General features: G+C 31.8%; 1 protein-coding gene across 1 annotated transcript in view; it reads right to left on the reverse strand.

Moving 5' to 3' along the window:
* Positions 1-18,640, reverse strand: part of LOC148180104 (uncharacterized) — an 84,102-nt gene that overhangs the window by 2,675 nt on the left and 62,787 nt on the right. Inside the window, exons 3-4 of the mRNA XM_088030759.1 lie at positions 12,627-12,758; positions 4,858-5,045 (exon numbers count right to left, since the gene is read on the reverse strand). Coding sequence (XP_087886885.1) covers positions 4,858-5,045; positions 12,627-12,758 — 320 coding nt within the window. The remainder of the gene's footprint in view (positions 1-4,857; positions 5,046-12,626; positions 12,759-18,640) is intronic.

Below are 18,640 nucleotides of genomic sequence, written 5' to 3' on the forward strand. Positions count from 1 at the left end.
CGAGATATCGAGCATGAATTGTTTGGAACCTTCAAAAATTTGGCCATCTGGCGACAACCCAAAATTTCAAACGGCCATAACTCGGTTATTTATTGACAAATTTTAAAAAATTATCATATTTTTGGATTCAGCGTGAAATTCTGCGTAAAATGAGACCAATTTTGTTGAGTTTGCTTAATAAATAAACGAGGCATTGGCCAAAAACTGTTTGGAAAACGTCATTTTAGGGTGATTTTTCAATCAATGTTTTCAAAATGAAAACGACGTTTAATAGCTTTGAATTTTACACCAGTCGAAAGAAGAGCTCAACATCTATCTACTGCCTTAATTTGAGATCTATAGGACAAATAGTTTGCGAGTTATGGCCAAAAATTAAAAAAAATTAAAAATTTTCATCGTTTGAGTCGCATTTTTTTTTCGCGAAAAATCGACTATCGAATTTTGGGCTTTTAAGCACTTTTTCTAACGTAAAATGAGCCGAGAAAAACAATGGCGCAAACCGCATCTCAATATCTCTAATATTTTCCGAGATATTTAACTTTGAAAATTGGGAAAAATGAGAAAAAATGAAAATCAACTATCCGAAACTTTGATCGGCCATAACTCAGTTATTTGTTGCCGGATCTGAATTTAAATCCCAGATTTGGAATCTGCGTAAAATTCTGCGTTCACTGATGTATAATAACTCAAGTTTACTCTAAAAAATAAGCGAGATATCGATATGAGAAATTTGTTATAGTTTTAATCACGAATTTTCGCGAAAATTTGCAAATTTCGACTATTGGAAAATCTAAAAACGATTTCTTATGTGAAAAATCGCGAGAAAAACGATGCCGCAAACCGCATTCCAATATCTGTAATAGTTTCCGAGATATCGAGCATGAATTGTTTCGAACCTTCGAAAATTTGACCCTCTGGCGACAACCCAAAATTTCAAACGGCCATAACTCGGTTATTTATTGACAAATTTTAAAAAATTATCATATTTTTAGATTCAGCGTGAAATTCTGCGTAAAATGAGACCAAATTTGTTGAGTTTGCTTAATAAATAAATGATGTATTGGAAAAAAACTGTTTTGAAAACATCATTTTAGGGTGATTTTCAATCAATGTATTCAAAATAAAAATGACGTTTAATAGCAATGAATTATACATCAGTCGAAATAGGAGCTCAAAATCTATCTACTGGTCAAATTTGAGAGCTATAGGACAAATAGTTTGCGAGTTATGGCCAAAAATAACAAATAATGAAAAATTTTTATCGTTTGAGTCGCAATTTTTTTTCGCGAAAAATCGACTATCGAATTTTGGGCTTTTAAGCACTTTTTCTAACGTAAAATGAGCCGAGAAAAACGATGGCGCAAACCGCATCTCAATATCTCTAATAGTTTCCGAGATATTTAACTTTGAAAATTGGGAAAAATGAGAAAAAATGAAAATCAACTATCCGAAACTTTGATCGGCCATAACTCAGTTATTTGTTGCCGGATCTGAATTTAAATCCCAGATTTGGAATCTGCGTAAAATTCTGCGTTCACTGATGTATAATAACTCAAGTTTACTCTAAAAAATAAGCGAGATATCGATATGAGAAATTTGTTATAGTTTTAATCACGAATTTTCGCGAAAATTTGCAAATTTCGACTATTGGAAAATCTAAAAACGATTTCTTATGTGAAAAATCGCGAGAAAAACGATGGCGCAAACCGCATTCCAATATCTGTAATAGTTTCCGAGATATCGAGCATGAATTGTTTCGAACCTTCGAAAATTTGACCCTCTGGCGACAACCCAAAATTTCAAACGGCCATAACTCGGTTATTTATTGACAAATTTTAAAAAATTATCATATTTTTAGATTCAGCGTGAAATTCTGCGTAAAATGAGACCAAATTTGTTGAGTTTGCTTAATAAATAAATGATGTATTGGAAAAAAACTGTTTTGAAAACATCATTTTAGGGTGATTTTCAATCAATGTATTCAAAATAAAAATGACGTTTAATAGCAATGAATTATACATCAGTCGAAATAGGAGCTCAAAATCTATCTACTGGTCAAATTTGAGAGCTATAGGACAAATAGTTTGCGAGTTATGGCCAAAAATAACAAATAATGAAAAATTTTTATCGTTTGAGTCGCAATTTTTTTTCGCGAAAAATCGACTATCGAATTTTGGGCTTTTAAGCACTTTTTCTAACGTAAAATGAGCCGAGAAAAACGATGGCGCAAACCGCATCTCAATATCTCTAATAGTTTCCGAGATATTTAACTTTGAAAATTGGGAAAAATGAGAAAAAATGAAAATCAACTATCCGAAACTTTGATCGGCCATAACTCAGTTATTTGTTGCCGGATCTGAATTTAAATCCCAGATTTGGAATCTGCGTAAAATTCTGCGTTCACTGATGTATAATAACTCAAGTTTACTCTAAAAAATAAGCGAGATATCGATATGAGAAATTTGTTATAGTTTTAATCACGAATTTTCGCGAAAATTTGCAAATTTCGACTATTGGAAAATCTAAAAACGATTTCTTATGTGAAAAATCGCGAGAAAAACGATGGCGCAAACCGCATTCCAATATCTGTAATAGTTTCCGAGATATCGAGCATGAATTGTTTCGAACCTTCGAAAATTTGACCCTCTGGCGACAACCCAAAATTTCAAACGGCCATAACTCGGTTATTTATTGACAAATTTTAAAAAATTATCATATTTTTAGATTCAGCGTGAAATTCTGCGTAAAATGAGACCAAATTTGTTGAGTTTGCTTAATAAATAAATGATGTATTGGAAAAAAACTGTTTTGAAAACATCATTTTAGGGTGATTTTCAATCAATGTATTCAAAATAAAAATGACGTTTAATAGCAATGAATTATACATCAGTCGAAAGAGGAGCTCAAAATCTATCTACTGGTCAAATTTGAGATCTATAGGACAAATAGTTTGCGAGTTATGGCCAAAAATAACAAATAATGAAAAATTTTTATCGTTTGAGTCGCAATTTTTTTTCGCGAAAAATCGACTATCGAATTTTGGGCTTTTAAGCACTTTTTCTAACGTAAAATGAGCCGAGAAAAACGATGGCGCAAACCGCATCTCAATATCTCTAATAGTTTCCGAGATATTTAACTTTGAAAATTGGGAAAAATGAGAAAAAATGAAAATCAACTATCCGAAACTTTGATCGGCCATAACTCAGTTATTTGTTGCCGGATCTGAATTTAAATCCCAGATTTGGAATCTGCGTAAAATTCTGCGTTCACTGATGTATAATAACTCAAGTTTACTCTAAAAAATAAGCGAGATATCGGTATGAGAAGTTTGGCCATAGTTTTAGTCATGAATTTTTGCGAAAATTTGCAAATTTCATTTGAGGATAAATCAAAAAACTGTTTCTTATGTAAAAAATTGTGAGAAAGACGATGGCGCAAACCGCATCTCAATATCTGAAATAGTTTCTGAGATATCGAGCATGAATTGTTTCAAACCTTCGAAAATTTTTCCCTCTGGCAAAAACCCAAAATTTCAAACGGCCATAACTCGGTTATTTGTTGACAAAAATTGAAAATTCTTGCAGCTTTGGATTCAGCGTAATATTCTGCGTAAAATGAGACCCAAATTTGTTGAGTTTGCTTAATAAATAAACGAGGCATTGGCCAAAAACTGTTGTGAAAACGTCATTTTAGGCTGATTTTTAATCAATGTTTTCAAAATGAAAACGACGTTTAATAGCCTTGAATTATACATCAGTCGAAAGAGGAGCTCAAAATCTATCTACTGGCCAAATTTGAGATGGATCGGACAAATAGTTTACAAGCTATGGCCAAAAATAAAAAAAATGAAAAATTTTTATCCATTGAGTCGGATTTTTTTTTCGCGAAAAATCGACTATCGAATTTTGGGCGTTTGAGAACATTTTCTAACGTAAAATGAGCCAAGAAAAAGAATGGCGCAAACCGCATCTCAATATCTCAAATAGTTTCCGAGATATTTAATTTTAAAAATTACAAAAAATGAGAAAAAATGAAAATCAAGTTTCCGAAATTTTGATCGGCCATAATTCAGTTATTTGTTGTCGGATCTGAATTTAAATCCCAGATTTGAAATCTGCGTAAAATTCTGCGTACACTGATGTATAATAACTTAAATTTACTCGAAAAAATAAGCGAGATATCGATATCAGAAGTTTGGCCATAGTTTTGGTCATAAATGTTTGCCAAAAATTACAACTTTTGACTTTTAGAAAATCTAAAAATTATTTTTTATGTAAAAAATTGCGAGAAAAACGATGGCGCAAACGGTTTCCCAATATTTCTAATAGTTTCCGAGAGATTGAGGGCGGACTGTTTCAAACCATCAAAAATTTTGCTCCCAGGCGACAACCCAAAAAATTCAAACGGCCATAACTTAGTTATTTGTTGACGAAAATAAAAAAATCTTGCGGTTTTGGATTCTGCGTGAAATTCTACGTAAAATGAGCACCAACACTGTAATATTGTTTTATAAACAAGCGAGATAGCGACCGCCGCCAGTTCACTACTTGGCAAATTCCCTGCAGCCTGACATTTAATCAATAATGTCAAACATCAGATTCACGATCCATCTTCATCTAACGACTTCCCTGCCAAAGAAACCCATTACGACTCCCCTATCACGACATTCAACCAATTGACCGTCCACTTTCATAACAAACTGGCCTTAATTACGCCTCATAACAACACAATCAAATCAGAGATTTTTCGACCTCTTCCAATCAATTAAACCGTTTGGCGTGAAGAGTGAAAGTGAAGAAGCGACCAGCTCGCCTTGAAAACCAACGAATTTAGATCGCGTAACGTGTTGAAGATCACCTCTTATTTCCCTCGAAATCCTCCAGTTCCACGCGAAGAATGTACTCTTCGTTGTTGGTGAGCATGTAGATGTTCTCGTTACCCAACCAGAACTCTTTGGCGGGGTCGCCGAAGCCGTTCTTGTAGTCGTTCCAGTCGCGGTTGAAGTTCTCTCGAGGGTCGCCGAAGTCGTCTCGACGTTGGATGACCTTAAAGAGTGAAGAAATGTTAACCATCGAACTAATCGAAGTGAAGAGAGATTTATTGAGCCTTTTTTGGAATAATTAACTCATGAAATCTATGGCACTAGAGACTCTTTTTAAGTCTATAGATATTATTTAATTGACGTTATTTGCAGTGCACCTGTGAGTTGTTTAATGTCGCTCTTATTAAGCGGATTTTATGAACAGGTTCCAATTTATGGTGCTGAAAAACAGGGAGGGACTCTCTGTATTAGTGAATGTTGTTGGGGTCTAGGCCACGTGCATTTCCACAAAACTTCGCTTCTTTTGATGTTACGCAAACAATTTTTAACTTTTGGCGGAAGCGCCAAGACCTCCGGAAATTAACGCCGACAGAAAATGTCAAAGAACACGTCAAAATAGAACGGAACGTGGCAATTAAACCTTCGCTTAGCTTTAATTAAGACATCAGTTTCAGGATCATTTTCGCCGTTCGCTAATTCAATTAATCATTTTCTTAATTATCTTTGATTTGACGTTTATTTTCGTGGCCCTGTTGTGGCCTTGCGCAATCTTCGCAAATTGCGGACTCTTTAATTTGGATAATTTGTGGCTGTTGTCTTGTAACTGTGTGTCGATGTAATGACTTGCTGTAAGCTGTCACGTTCTATGAGACGAGATATTTAACCACACGTAATACGAAGATGAATTATGCGAAAATTAGTATTATTTAGTTGCAAAATTAGAAAATTGCTTTGGTTTTTGTGGAGGTAATTTAGATTGTGTTTTACTTTTGGTAGCACTGTGGGCAATGGTTTATAAGAGCAATTCACAAAAGAAAGTGGGTAAATAATTATTTTTCAACAATCACAATGCCAGGAGGTTTTTAAGGTCTAATTTACTGGATATCAAATATTTGATTTTCTTTTCTTGATAGACGGCTTTCTTTTATTCAATTCGTTCTTTGTGTTTAGTTTTTTCAGCTGCTACCAGATCAGAGATTTCAAGCAAAATGTTGCAGAAAAAGTAGACGATTGAGGGAATTTTTCCGAGTCATTCGATTGGTAAATCGGGTATTTATATAAAGTAATGAAAATTTTTGGTTTCTCTTGAAAATAAAAAATTCTAAATCTAGTTTCTTTTGCTGCATTATTCTGAGATTTGGCACGTTTAATAAACAGCTTTAAGGTAGTAACTTCTCCAAATTTCGTTGATGTAGGTTTAAAACTGCCATAACTCCATGTCTTGATATAAAATGACGACAAATTTTGGTTTCTTCAAAAATTAAAATTTCTAAAATTCGTATCTTTTGCTGTATAATGTTGAGATTTGGCACATTTAATAATCAAGTCCAAAGTAATAACCTCTCTACATTTTATCGTCATAGGTCCTAAATTGCCCGAATTCCAAGTCTTGATATAAAATAACGACAAATTTTTGCTTTTTCAAAAAATAAAAATTCCTATAATTAATCATTTTTGCAGTATAATTCTGAAATTTGGCACATTTAATAAACGAGTCTAAAGTAGTAACCTCTCCAAATTTCATTGTCATAGTTCCAAAATTGCCCGAATTCCAAGTCTTGATATAAAATAACGACAAATTTTTGCTTTTTTAAAAAATATATTTTTTTTTAAATTGGTCATTTTTGCGGTATAATTCTGAGATTTGGCACATTTTATAAACGAGCCTAAACTAGTAACCTCTCCAAATTTTATCGTCATAGTTCCAAAATTGCCCGAATTCCAAGTTTTTATAGAAAATGACGACAAATTTTGGTTTCTCTAAAAAATTAAAATTTCTAAAATTGGTCTCTTATGCTGTGTAATTTTGAGATTTGGCACATTTAATAAACAAGTCCAAAATAGAAAACTCTCTAAATTTTATCGTCATAGCACTAAAATTGCCGAAATGCCAAGTGTTGATATTGAATGACGACAAATTTTGGTTTCTCCAAAAAATAAAAACAATTAAAATTGGTCTCTTTTGTTTTACAATTTGGAAATTTGGCACATTGAATAAGCAAGTTCAGAGTAGTAGACTGTCCAAATTTTATCGTCATAAGTCCAAAATTGCCTAAATTACAAGTCGTAACATAAAATGACGACAAATTTTTGCTCTTTTAAAAAATATTTTTTTTTAAAATTGGTCTCTTTTGTTGTATACTTCTGAGATTTGGCACACTTCATAAACAAGTCCAAAGTAGTAACCTCTCCAAATTTTATTGTCATAGGTCCAAAACTACCAGAATTCCAAGCCTTGATATAAAATGACGATAAATTTTGGTTTCTTCAAAAAATAAAATTTTTAAAATTGGTCTCTTTTGCTGTATAATGTTGAGATTTGCCACATTTAATAATCAAGTCCAAAATAGTAACCTAATAGTAATTTTATCGTCATAGTTCCAAAATTGCCCGAATTCCAAGTCTTGATATAAAATGACAACAAATTTTGGTTCCTCCAAAAAATAAAAATTTCTAAAATTGGTATCTTCCGCTGTATAAATTGGAGATTTGGCATATTTAATAATCAAGTCTAAAGTAGTAATCTAGCCAAATTTTATTGACATAGGTTTAAAACTGCCCGAATTCCTAGGCTTGATATAAAATAAAGACAAATTTGGTTTCTCCAAAAAATAAAAAAAAATTAAACTTGGTCTCTTTTGCTGTATAATTCTGAAATTTGGCACATTTAATAACCAAATCAAGGGTAGTAAACTTTTCAAATTTTATCGTCATAGGTCCAAAACTGCCCGATTTCCAAGTATAACATGACGACAAATTTTGGGTTTTTTAGTAAATAAAAATTTCTAAAATCGGTTTCGTTTGTTGTATAATTCGGAGATTTGGCACAATTAGTAAACAGGTCTAAAGTAGTAACCTCTTTAAATGTTATCGTCATAGGTCGAAAATTGCCCGAATTCCAAGTTTATATAAAAAATAACGACAAATTTTGGTTTTTATAATAAATAAAAATTTCTAAAATTTTTTTCTTTTTTCCTGTATGTTTTTGAGATTTAGCACAGTTAATGAACAAGTCCAAAGTAGTATCCTCTCCAAATTTTATCGTCATAGGTCCAAAATTGCGTGAATTCCAAGTCTTGATATAAATGACGACAAATTTTGGTTCCTCTTAAAAATAAAATTTTCTAAAATTAGTGTCATTTGCTGAATAAATTTGAGATTTGGCGCATTTAATAAACGAGGCCAAAATAGTAACCTCTCTAAATTTTGTCGTCATAGGTCCAAAACTGTCTGAGTTCCACGCCTTTATATAAAATAATAAAAAAATTAAGTTTTGCATTATATTTTTGGAATTCAGCGCCAAAACAGGTCTTAAAAAAATACAATTTTAATCTAGATCTGTTGTAACACCTATTTGCAGTTAAATACATACATAATAAGATTAATTAAATATAGCTTTCACACAACAATGTCTGTGGATGTGTTGGGAAAATCCATTGCAACAAAGCCCAATTTATACACCTGAAAGTTTTGTAACCACCTAAAATTGTCGCTATTTTTCAAATCCATGTTACCATTAAAACTCATCTCTCTTTGAAAGTATGTTGAAAGAACTACATTCATTTTAACCCATATCATACGTAACGTATTCATACGAATGCAAATGACCGAAATTTGATTGATAGCTTCACTAATATTTCTTTTATCATTGCTACCGAAACAACTATAAATCGTACAAACAAACATACACGTTGCACCATTTCGCAAGTTCGATCTGCAACAGTTTTAATTTCGTTAAAAGATTTACATAAGCTCGCAATTAGGAAAACGCGAATCTCGGCGGGAAATTTATGTGACAGGCGTATCTCTGAACAAATTTCGGCTCTGTTGAACATGCATTAAGACAACGAGATAAAAGATGTGTCCGCGGACAAGAGATGGAAAAATACGGTCGTTTCCTTGATTAACGGAAGCAGAGTAATGCGTCATGTCGCGGCGACGTGTGACCTTTCTTGGAGTGAAACCGAAGCGGGATTCTGGTGGTGTGTGTTATGAAAGAACTGTTTTGTAACGAGTTTTCTTCGAGATAACGCCGACGTGAACCACAGAAAAGTAAAAATTAGAAAAAGGAAAACGTGATCTGAATTAAAAGGTTTCGTCAGAGGGAACAAGAGGTGTTTTTCATTTTAATTTATTCGCTGAAAGCTGGACAGGATTCGAGTTTATGACTTGTACTGTTCGTGTACCAATAGATTCAATAAATTATATAAAGCCAGTTTTCTAGAACGCGGCGGTGCTCATAATCAGCCAATTTATTGTGATCTGTGTAATTTAAATAACAGCATTTAGGATCATTTTCTAATTTATGCTGTAACGGAGAATGAGGTCGGCCACAAAGCGATTTTACTTTTCGAGAACTCGCCCGTTTTTTTCACTTATTATTATTTATTATACTAAATTACAAGCCATTTTCCAAGGCGTAATTAAATTAAAACGTTGCTTTCAGCTCAAAACGAGATTCGATCGATAAAAATGAGCCTTTTATGACTACCGCTGTCAGGCATTGTTCTGTCAAAGCGGTACTTAATTAACCTTATTATGTACTCTTCTATTAAATGCAAATAGGTGTCACAACAGAATGAATATTACTAGTCGAGAAAATTGCATTTTATATTAGCACCTAAAGTCCCGAAAAATCCAACAATTTTTTTGTATTTTTTTTATTATTTGATATACTTAAAGACGTGGAACTCGGAGAGTTTTGGCGCTATCATTATAAAATTTGGAGAGATTACTACTTTGGACTTTTTTATTAAATGTGCCAAATCTCAGAATTATACAGCGACAGAAACAAATTTTAGAAATTTTTTTTTTGGAAAAAACAAAGTTGTCATAATTTTATATCAAGACTTGGAATTCTAGCAGATTTAGACCTATGACCATAAAACTTGGAGATATTGCTACTTTGGACTTGTTTATTAAATGTGCCAAATCTCAGAATTATGGAATAGAAGAGACCAATTTTAGAAATTCTTATTTACTATAAAAACCAAAATTTGTCGTCATTTTATACTAAGACTTGGAAATCGGGCAGTTTTGGACCTATGACGATAAAATTTGGAGAGCTTACTACCCTAGATTTGGTTATTAAATGTGCTAAATCTCAAAATTATTCAGCAAAAGAGACCAATTTTAGAAATTTTTATTTATTGAAGAAACCAAAATTTGTCTGCATTTGATATTAAGACTTGGAATTCAGGCAATTTTGCACCTATGACAATAAAATTTGGAGAGGTTACTACTTTGGACTGATTAATAAATGTGCCAGATTTCCAAATGATAGAACAAAAGAAACCAATTTTAGAAATTTTTATTTATTAGAGAAACTAAAATTTTTCGGCATTTTATAAGAAGGCTTTTGGCATTTAGACAGTTTTGGATCTATGGGAATGAAATTTGGAGAGGAGATTACTTTGTACTTGTTTATTAACTGTGCCAAATCTCAGAAATATACAGCAGAAAGCAATTTAAAAAAAATATATATTTTTTGAAAAATCCAAAAATGAAAACTTGGAATTCGGGCAATTTTGGAACTATGACGATAAAATTTGGAGAGGTTACTACTTTGGACCTTTTTAATAAATGGGCCAAAGCTCTAAATTATGCAGCAAAGGAGATTGATTTTAGAAATTTTTATTTTTTGAAGAAACCAAAATTGCCGTCATTTTTTATCAAGACTTGGCATTTGGACAGTTTTGTACCTATGAGAATGAAATTTGGAGAAGATACTACTTTGGTTTTGTTTATTAAACGCGCCAAATCTCAAAATTATGCAACAGAAGAGACCAATTTTACAAATTTTTATTTATTGGAAAAACCAAAATATGTTGTCATTTGATATTAAGACTTGGAATTCGGGCAATTTTGCACCTATGACGATAAAATTTGGAAAGGTTGCTACTTTGGACTTGATTATTAAATGTGCCAAATCTCAGAATTATACGGCAGGAGAGACCAACTTTAGAAGTTTTTATTTTTTGGAGAAACCAAAATTTGTCGGCATTTTATATTAAGACTTGTGGCATTCAGGCAGTTTTGGACTTATGAGAATGAAATTTGGAGAGGAGATTACTTTGGACTTGTTTATTAAATGTGCCAAATCTCAGAATTATGGAATAGAAGAGACCAATTTTAGAAATTTTTATTTACTATAAAAACCAAAATTTGTCGTCATTTTATACTAAGACTTGGAAATCGGGCAGTTTTGGACCTATGACGATAAAATTTGGAGAGGTTACTACTTTGGACTGACTATTAAATGTGCCAGATTTCCAAATGATAGAACAAAAGAAACCAATTTTAGAAATTTTTATTTATTAGAGAAACTAAAATTTTTCGGCATTTTATAAGAAGGCTTTTGGCATTTAGACAGTTTTGGACCTATGGGAATGAAATTTGGAGAGGAGATTACTTTGGACTTGTTTATTAAATGTGCCAAATCTCAGAATTATGGAATAGAAGAGACCAATTTTAGAAATTTTTATTTACTATAAAAACCAAAATTTGTCGTCATTTTATACTAAGACTTGGAAATCGGGCAGTTTTGGACCTATGACGATAAAATTTGGAGAGGTTACTACTTTGGACTGACTATTAAATGTGCCAGATTTCCAAATGATAGAACAAAAGAAACCAATTTTATAAATTATCATTTATTGGAGAAACCAAAATTTTTCGGCATTTTATAAGAAGGCTTTTGGCATTTAGACAGTTTTGGACCTATGGGAATGAAATTTGGAGAGGAGATTACTTTGGACTTGTTTATTAACTGTGCCAAATCTCAGAAATATACAGCAGAAAGCAATTTAAAAAAAATATATATTTTTTGAAAAATCCAAAAATGAAAACTTGGAATTCGGGCAATTTTGGAACTATGACGATAAAATTTGGAGAGGTTACTACTTTGGACCTTTTTAATAAATGGGCCAAAGCTCTAAATTATGCAGCAAAGGAGATTGATTTTAGAAATTTTTATTTTTTGAAGAAACCAAAATTGCCGTCATTTTTTATCAAGACTTGGCATTTGGACAGTTTTGTACCTATGAGAATGAAATTTGGAGAAGATACTACTTTGGTTTTGTTTATTAAACGCGCCAAATCTCAAAATTATGCAACAGAAGAGACCAATTTTACAAATTTTTATTTATTGGAAAAACCAAAATATGTCGGCATTTTATATTAAGACTTGTGGCATTCAGGCAGTTTTGGACTTATGAGAATGAAATTTGGAGAGGAGATTACTTTGGACTTGTTTATTAAATGTGCCAAATCTCAGAATTATACAGTAGAAGACACCAATTTTAGAAATTTTTATTTTTTGGCAGACCCAAAATTTATCATCATTTTTTATCAAAGCTAGAAATTCTCGCAGTTTTGGACCGATGACAATAAAACTTGCAGAGATTACTTCTAAATGCGTCAAAACTCAGAATTCCGCAACAAAAGAGAGCAATTTTAGAATGAAATCAAAAAGTTCCCTTCAGTCCAAAAGGAGATTCGATCGATAAAGAAGAGCCTTTAAAGACCACCGCCAGCGGTAACACTTCTTATTAGATCGATTTTATTCCACTAAATAATCACTCACCGTCCATCCACCATCGGCGACTTCTTGCTCGCAGAACACCTTCAAGAACCAGTAGGTGGTTCCCCGGATTTGCAGGTAATACACTCCGGAGTCACGCATGCCTGCGTTCAGCAAATCCACGCAAGAGTAACCCTGAAAATACGAAATAATTATTTAATTGCAACGAATCTCTGGACGGAATTTTGCCATAATTAGCGAGGATGTCACATTTGAGATTTCTACGTTCCGCTTGGAACAAATTATTATTGCAATATTTGTAATAACTGTAATAACGAAATTATTACCTTCGAATGTGACGGTTGTAAAAGCGACACAAAAATTTTATTCCTCTGCGGTTTGACACAGTAAATTACTGCTTCATCTTCAGAGCTCCAAACGAATTTGTCCGGCTAAAGATCGCCCGTTAACATTTCGCGTCGTAAACACGTCGAACATCTTCAATTTCGCTGTCGCAACTCATAAATCCTTTTGATGTCAGTAATAACTGTCTTCAGCCCCATTTCGCCAGATTGATTTCCGATAAATCACGTTCTTAAGCCTTCATTACCGCTCAACTCCCGAGAATAAAAACGAAAAACCAGTCCAAAACGTGCCGACATGAAAGTTCGCTCTTCACAATGTTTCTTTTAATTAAAGCACGAATTTTTGCGTTTGACTTTCACGTCAACGCGAGGAAATTTTCGAGAATTGTGCAATGAGACCGAGCGAATTCAATTCCGGCGGATGCGTCACGATGACCTTTATTGAGGAAAATAAATACGAATTACGTTCGAAATTTAACATTTAGGATCTAATGGAAATTGATAATTAATGGTGGTCGTAAATCATGAAGAAATTGCGCGGAGTGAGGAAAATTGATCGGAAAGTGACATTTAGATGCGTTGAATTTGACATTGTTTATTTGGCGGTGGGAATTATGGGGATTTTAATTGACATTTCGGAGGTTTTATTAATAATTATGTCCGAAGATTTGTTGTTAATGATGCAAAATTATAACTTCTAATAAATATTTTTACGAAACTTGACATTTTATGATATTATTATAATTTTCTTTGACTGCACCTATTTAGAGTTGCTTCACAGTAGTTTACAGTAATTCGGTACGTTTTAGACTTTTTTAGCGCAAATAATTAGCGATTCTTAAGTAGAATTGCCTTCAGATTTAGAATCAGAAGCGTTTATAAAAACCATTTGTTCGTCCTGCAAATGAAAAATTCTCAAATTTTAAATTCTTGTTCTAAAATTCTCTAATTTAGTACACTGAATAAATGCTTCTAAGGCAAGAAGTGCACAAAATTTCACTGCTTTAGGGTTAAAACTGTTGGATCTAAAGAATTTATTAGAAAATTTAAGATTTTAAGTTCGACCAACATTGAACAAGATCTACAATTCTTAATTTTAGATCAAAAGTTTTGTAATTTAGATAACTTAATAAACGAATCTAAAAGAACAAGTTCACCAAATTTCATTACTTTACTGTCAAAACTGTTGAATTTATGGAACTTTAGAAACATTTCAATTTTTAGTTTTTAGTTCGTCCTATAAATAAAACGTTTTAAAAATTTTATGTTTTATTTTAAAATTCTGTAATTTAGTATATTTAATAAACGCTCTTAAAAAAACAGTTCCACCAAAATTGATAACTTCAGCGTCAAAACTATCAAATTTTTAAGGAATTTTCTAAAATTCTAAATTTTGACTCCTCTTTAGAAATGAAAATTTCTAAAATTTGCAATTTGTTATCTAAAATTTTAGAATTTAGTACATTTTATATACGTCTCTTAAGTAACAAGTCCACTAAATTTCGCAGCATTGGCGTTAAAATGTAGAATATACAAATTTTTTATAATTCATAAATTTGAGTTTTTCCTAGTCTCAAAATAAAAATTTCTAAAATTTGCAATTTGTGATCTAAAATTTTGTAATTTCGTACACTTAATAAACGCCTGTTATAACAAGTCCACCAAATTTGATTGCATTAGCGTAAGAATTTTTTAAAAAATTTAAAATTTGAGTGTTTCTAGTCAAAATAAAAATTTCTAAAATTTACAATTCGTTATCTAAAATTTTGAAATTTTGTACTTCTAATGAACGCCTCTTAAGTTACAAGTCGATCAAATTTAACAGCGTTAGCATTTAAATTGCCGAATTTACAGGATCTTAAAAAAAATCTAAATTTCTAATTTTTCTGAACATAAAAAATTCTAAAATTTGCAATACGTGATTTAAAATTCTGTAATTCAGTACACTTTATAAATTTCTCTTAACCAACAAGTCCACCAAGTTTGACAACATTAGTATTAAAATTGTTGAATTTACAGAATTTTTTAAAAAATTTGAAATTTGAGTGTTTCTAGTCAAAATAAAAATTTCTAAAATTTACAATTTGTTATCTAAAATTTTGAAATTTTGTACTTCTAATGAACGCCTCTTAAGTTACAAGTCGACCAAATTTAACAGCGTTAGCATCTAAATTGTCGAATTTACAGGATCTTAAAAAAAATCTAAATTTCTAATTTTTCTGAACATAAAAAATTCTAAAATTTGCAATTCGTGATTTAAAATTCTGTAATTTAGTACACTTTATAAATTTCTCTTAACCAACAAGTCCACCAAGTTTGACAACATTAGTATTAAAATTGTTGAATTTACAGAATTTTTTAAAACACTTGAATCTCGAATTTTTCCTAGTCTCGAACTAAAAATTTCTAAAATTCGCAATTTGTGATCAAAAATTTTGTAATTTCGTACACTTAATAAACGCCTGTTATGTAACAAGTCCACCAAATTTGATTGCATTAGCGTAAAAATTATTGAATTTACAGAATTTTTAAAAAAATTTAAAATTTGAGTGTTTCTAGTCAAAATAAAAATTTCTAAAATTTACAATTCGTTATCTAAAATTTTGAAATTTTGTACTTCTAATGAACGCCTCTTAAGTTACAAGTCGACCAAATTTAACAGCGTTAGCATCTAAATTGTCGAATTTACAAGATCTTAAAAAAAATCTAAATTTCTAATTTTTCTGAACATAAAAAATTCTAAAATTTGCAATTCGTGATTTAAAATTCTTTAATTTAGTACACTTTATAAATTTCTCTTAACCAACAAGTCCACCAAGTTTGACAACATTAGCATTAAAATTGTTGAATTTACAGAATTTTTTAAAACACTTGAATTTCGAATTTTTCCTAGTCTCGAACTAAAAATTTCTAAAATTCGCAATTTGTAATCTAAAATTTTGTAATTTTGTACACTTAATAAACGTCTGTTGTGTAACAAGTCCACCAAATGCGACTGCATTAGCATAAAAATTGTTGAATTTAAAATTTTTTTTTAAAAATTTAAATTTTAAGTTCATCTCAATCGAAAAAAAATTGTAAAATTTGCAATTCGTGGTCTAAAATTTTGTAATTTCGTATACTTCATAAACGCCTCTAAGGAAACAAATCCACCAAATTTGACAGCATTAGCATTAAAATTGTCAAAGTTACAGACTCTTTTAGAAAATTAAAATTTTGAGTGCTTTCTTTTCAAAATAAAAATTTCGAATATTCGCAATTCGTGGTCTAAATTTTTAACATTTCGTACATTTAATAAACGCCTCTCAAGTTACAAGCCCACCAAATTTTACAGTACTAGCATCAAAATTGTCGATTTGACAGAATTTTTTTTTTTTAAATTTGATTTTTGAGTTCTTTCTAGCTAAAATAAAAATGTCTAAAATTCGCAATTCGTGATCTAATATTTTGTAATTTCGTACACTGTATAAATGCCTCTTAAATAATAAGTCCACCAAATTTGAGAAGACTAGCGTTAAAATTATCGTATTTACAGATTTTTTTACAAAATTTAAATTTTGAGTGCTTTCTAGTCAAAATAAAAATTCTAAAATTCGCAATTTGTGATCTAAAATTTTGAAATTTCGTGCACTTAATAAACGTCTCTTAACTAACAAGTCCACCAAATTTGGCAGCATTAGTTGTAAAAATGTTGAGTTTACAGATTTTTTTAAAACACTTGAATGCGAGTTTTTCCTAGTCCCGACATAAAAATTTCTAAAATTCGCAATTCGTAATCTAAAATTTTGAAATTTCGTACACTTAATAATCGTCTTTCAAGTTGCAAGTCCACCAAATTTGACAGCATTAGTATCAAAATTGTCGAATTTGCAGGATCTTAAAAAAAATCTAAATTCTGAAACATGAAACATTCGTGATTTAAAATTCTGTAATTTGGTACTCTCAATAACCGTTTTAAAAGTAATAAATTCACTAAATTTGATCACTTTAGCGTCAAAATTGTCGAATTTAAAAGATGTTTTTGAAAATTTTAAAATTCGAGTTCTTGCAAGAAATGAGAAATTCTAAAATTCATAATTCTGTAATTTACTACACTTAAACGTCTCTTCAGTAACAAGTCCACTAAATTTGACAGCATTGAAATTTTTTTTAATTTGAATTTTGGGCGTTTTTTTAAACATGAGAGCAGATTTTCAAAAATATTACTGAAAGAACTTATTCTAGCGATGATTTTTTAGGTCGTTGGAAAGCTTATTAAATGGGCATTCCAAAACAGTGTCGAGCAATCCTAGAACTTTCCGAGTTTTCAAAAAAAAACGAAAAATCAAACTTTTGAACACAAAAAATAATTTTTCAAGAAAGTCTCTGAATCCGGACCTGATTGAGCAAAACAAATTATTATCAATAAAAGTACAACATAATGTGGATAAATCACTTAATTACTACAGTAATACAGTAACTAGTAATAATTCTGCGTTTTAGCGCCGCATTGGGATTAAGCCATGCGTCAAATCTCTCATTTCAAAAGTAGAAAGTCAGTAATAAACTCCAATTTTAAGTGACAATGTACATGAACTACATCAACATAGAAAGACAAATGTGTCTTCGGAATTATGTTACAGAAAAAGTGTAAATGCGTGGAGAAAGTTGCGTGTTATCTTGAATTATTATTATTGAAATCATTCAATTCTTCCGACCATTATTAGGGCTAGGCAAATCGAGCCAATATTTTATCCAAATTTACGTGTCATGTGGAGCTGGTGCAAAGGGTAGATTCGCTGATTCATCTCGACATCTCTTTAGCTTCGTGAGAGAACGATATCGCACCAAATCTTCGCTTGTGAAATGTTAAAACTCGCCAGGAGCTTTCAACGGATAATTCCAAGATACGAGGATTCGGTAACGCCGAATTTTAGTCATAATTATGTCGTTCTTTATGTAATTTAATTAAATCTCCCGGCTGTTGACAAATATCGCGGCGATTCTAGATTTGACAGCGCCGAAGCTACTTAAGAAATCTAATAAAATATTGAACCTGTTTCGCCTAGTTTAATATTTACATGTGTTATGTCATATATTAATAATAATTATCTCATTTTTTTACGAGTTGGGCGTGTGAAAAGACGTTTTTTGTCGCGTTATGAACTAAAATTAAAGCGCCAAAATGCTCAACTTCTTCTCCTCGCTTTCTAATGCTTCTTCTGCGCGTCTGCGGCCGCCGTCCATCAGCAGATTTAATTAAAACGCCCGTTATAAGTCATGCCGAAAACGCCGTCCAACACAACAAGAACAACGCCGATTAATTTCTGTTTCGAGATAGCGGACGATCTCATTAATTTCGCGGCACATCGGCCCGAAATACACGTTTTAAAAAGCGGTCCAAATAGCGAAGCGACGCGGTCCTAAAAAGGACGTAACGTCGAGGAGCGGGTGTAACCGGTCCTTAGCAGGAAGTGAAAATGTCGGCCGATTCAGCGGTAGGCAAGAAGTTTTTTTCTGATTCCGCGGCGGTGCGTAGAAATGCGATTTGGGAGCAGACGGGCGAGGTGATGGAGGTCGAATTCTCGGTTGTTTTTCGGGTAATTTGGGCTTATTTTGCGCAGAATTTCGTGCAGAGTCCAAAACTGGGAGAATTTTGAAAGTACGACGACGGATAACTGAGTTGTGGTCGCTCAAAGTTTCGGAAGGTGATTTTCGGGTTCGAAATTTTTA

The sequence above is a fragment of the Gnatocerus cornutus genome, chromosome 2 (genome assembly GCF_029298725.1).
Source record: "Gnatocerus cornutus isolate USDA-ARS CGAHR chromosome 2, icGnaCorn1.1, whole genome shotgun sequence".
NCBI lineage: Eukaryota > Metazoa > Arthropoda > Insecta > Coleoptera > Tenebrionidae > Gnatocerus > Gnatocerus cornutus.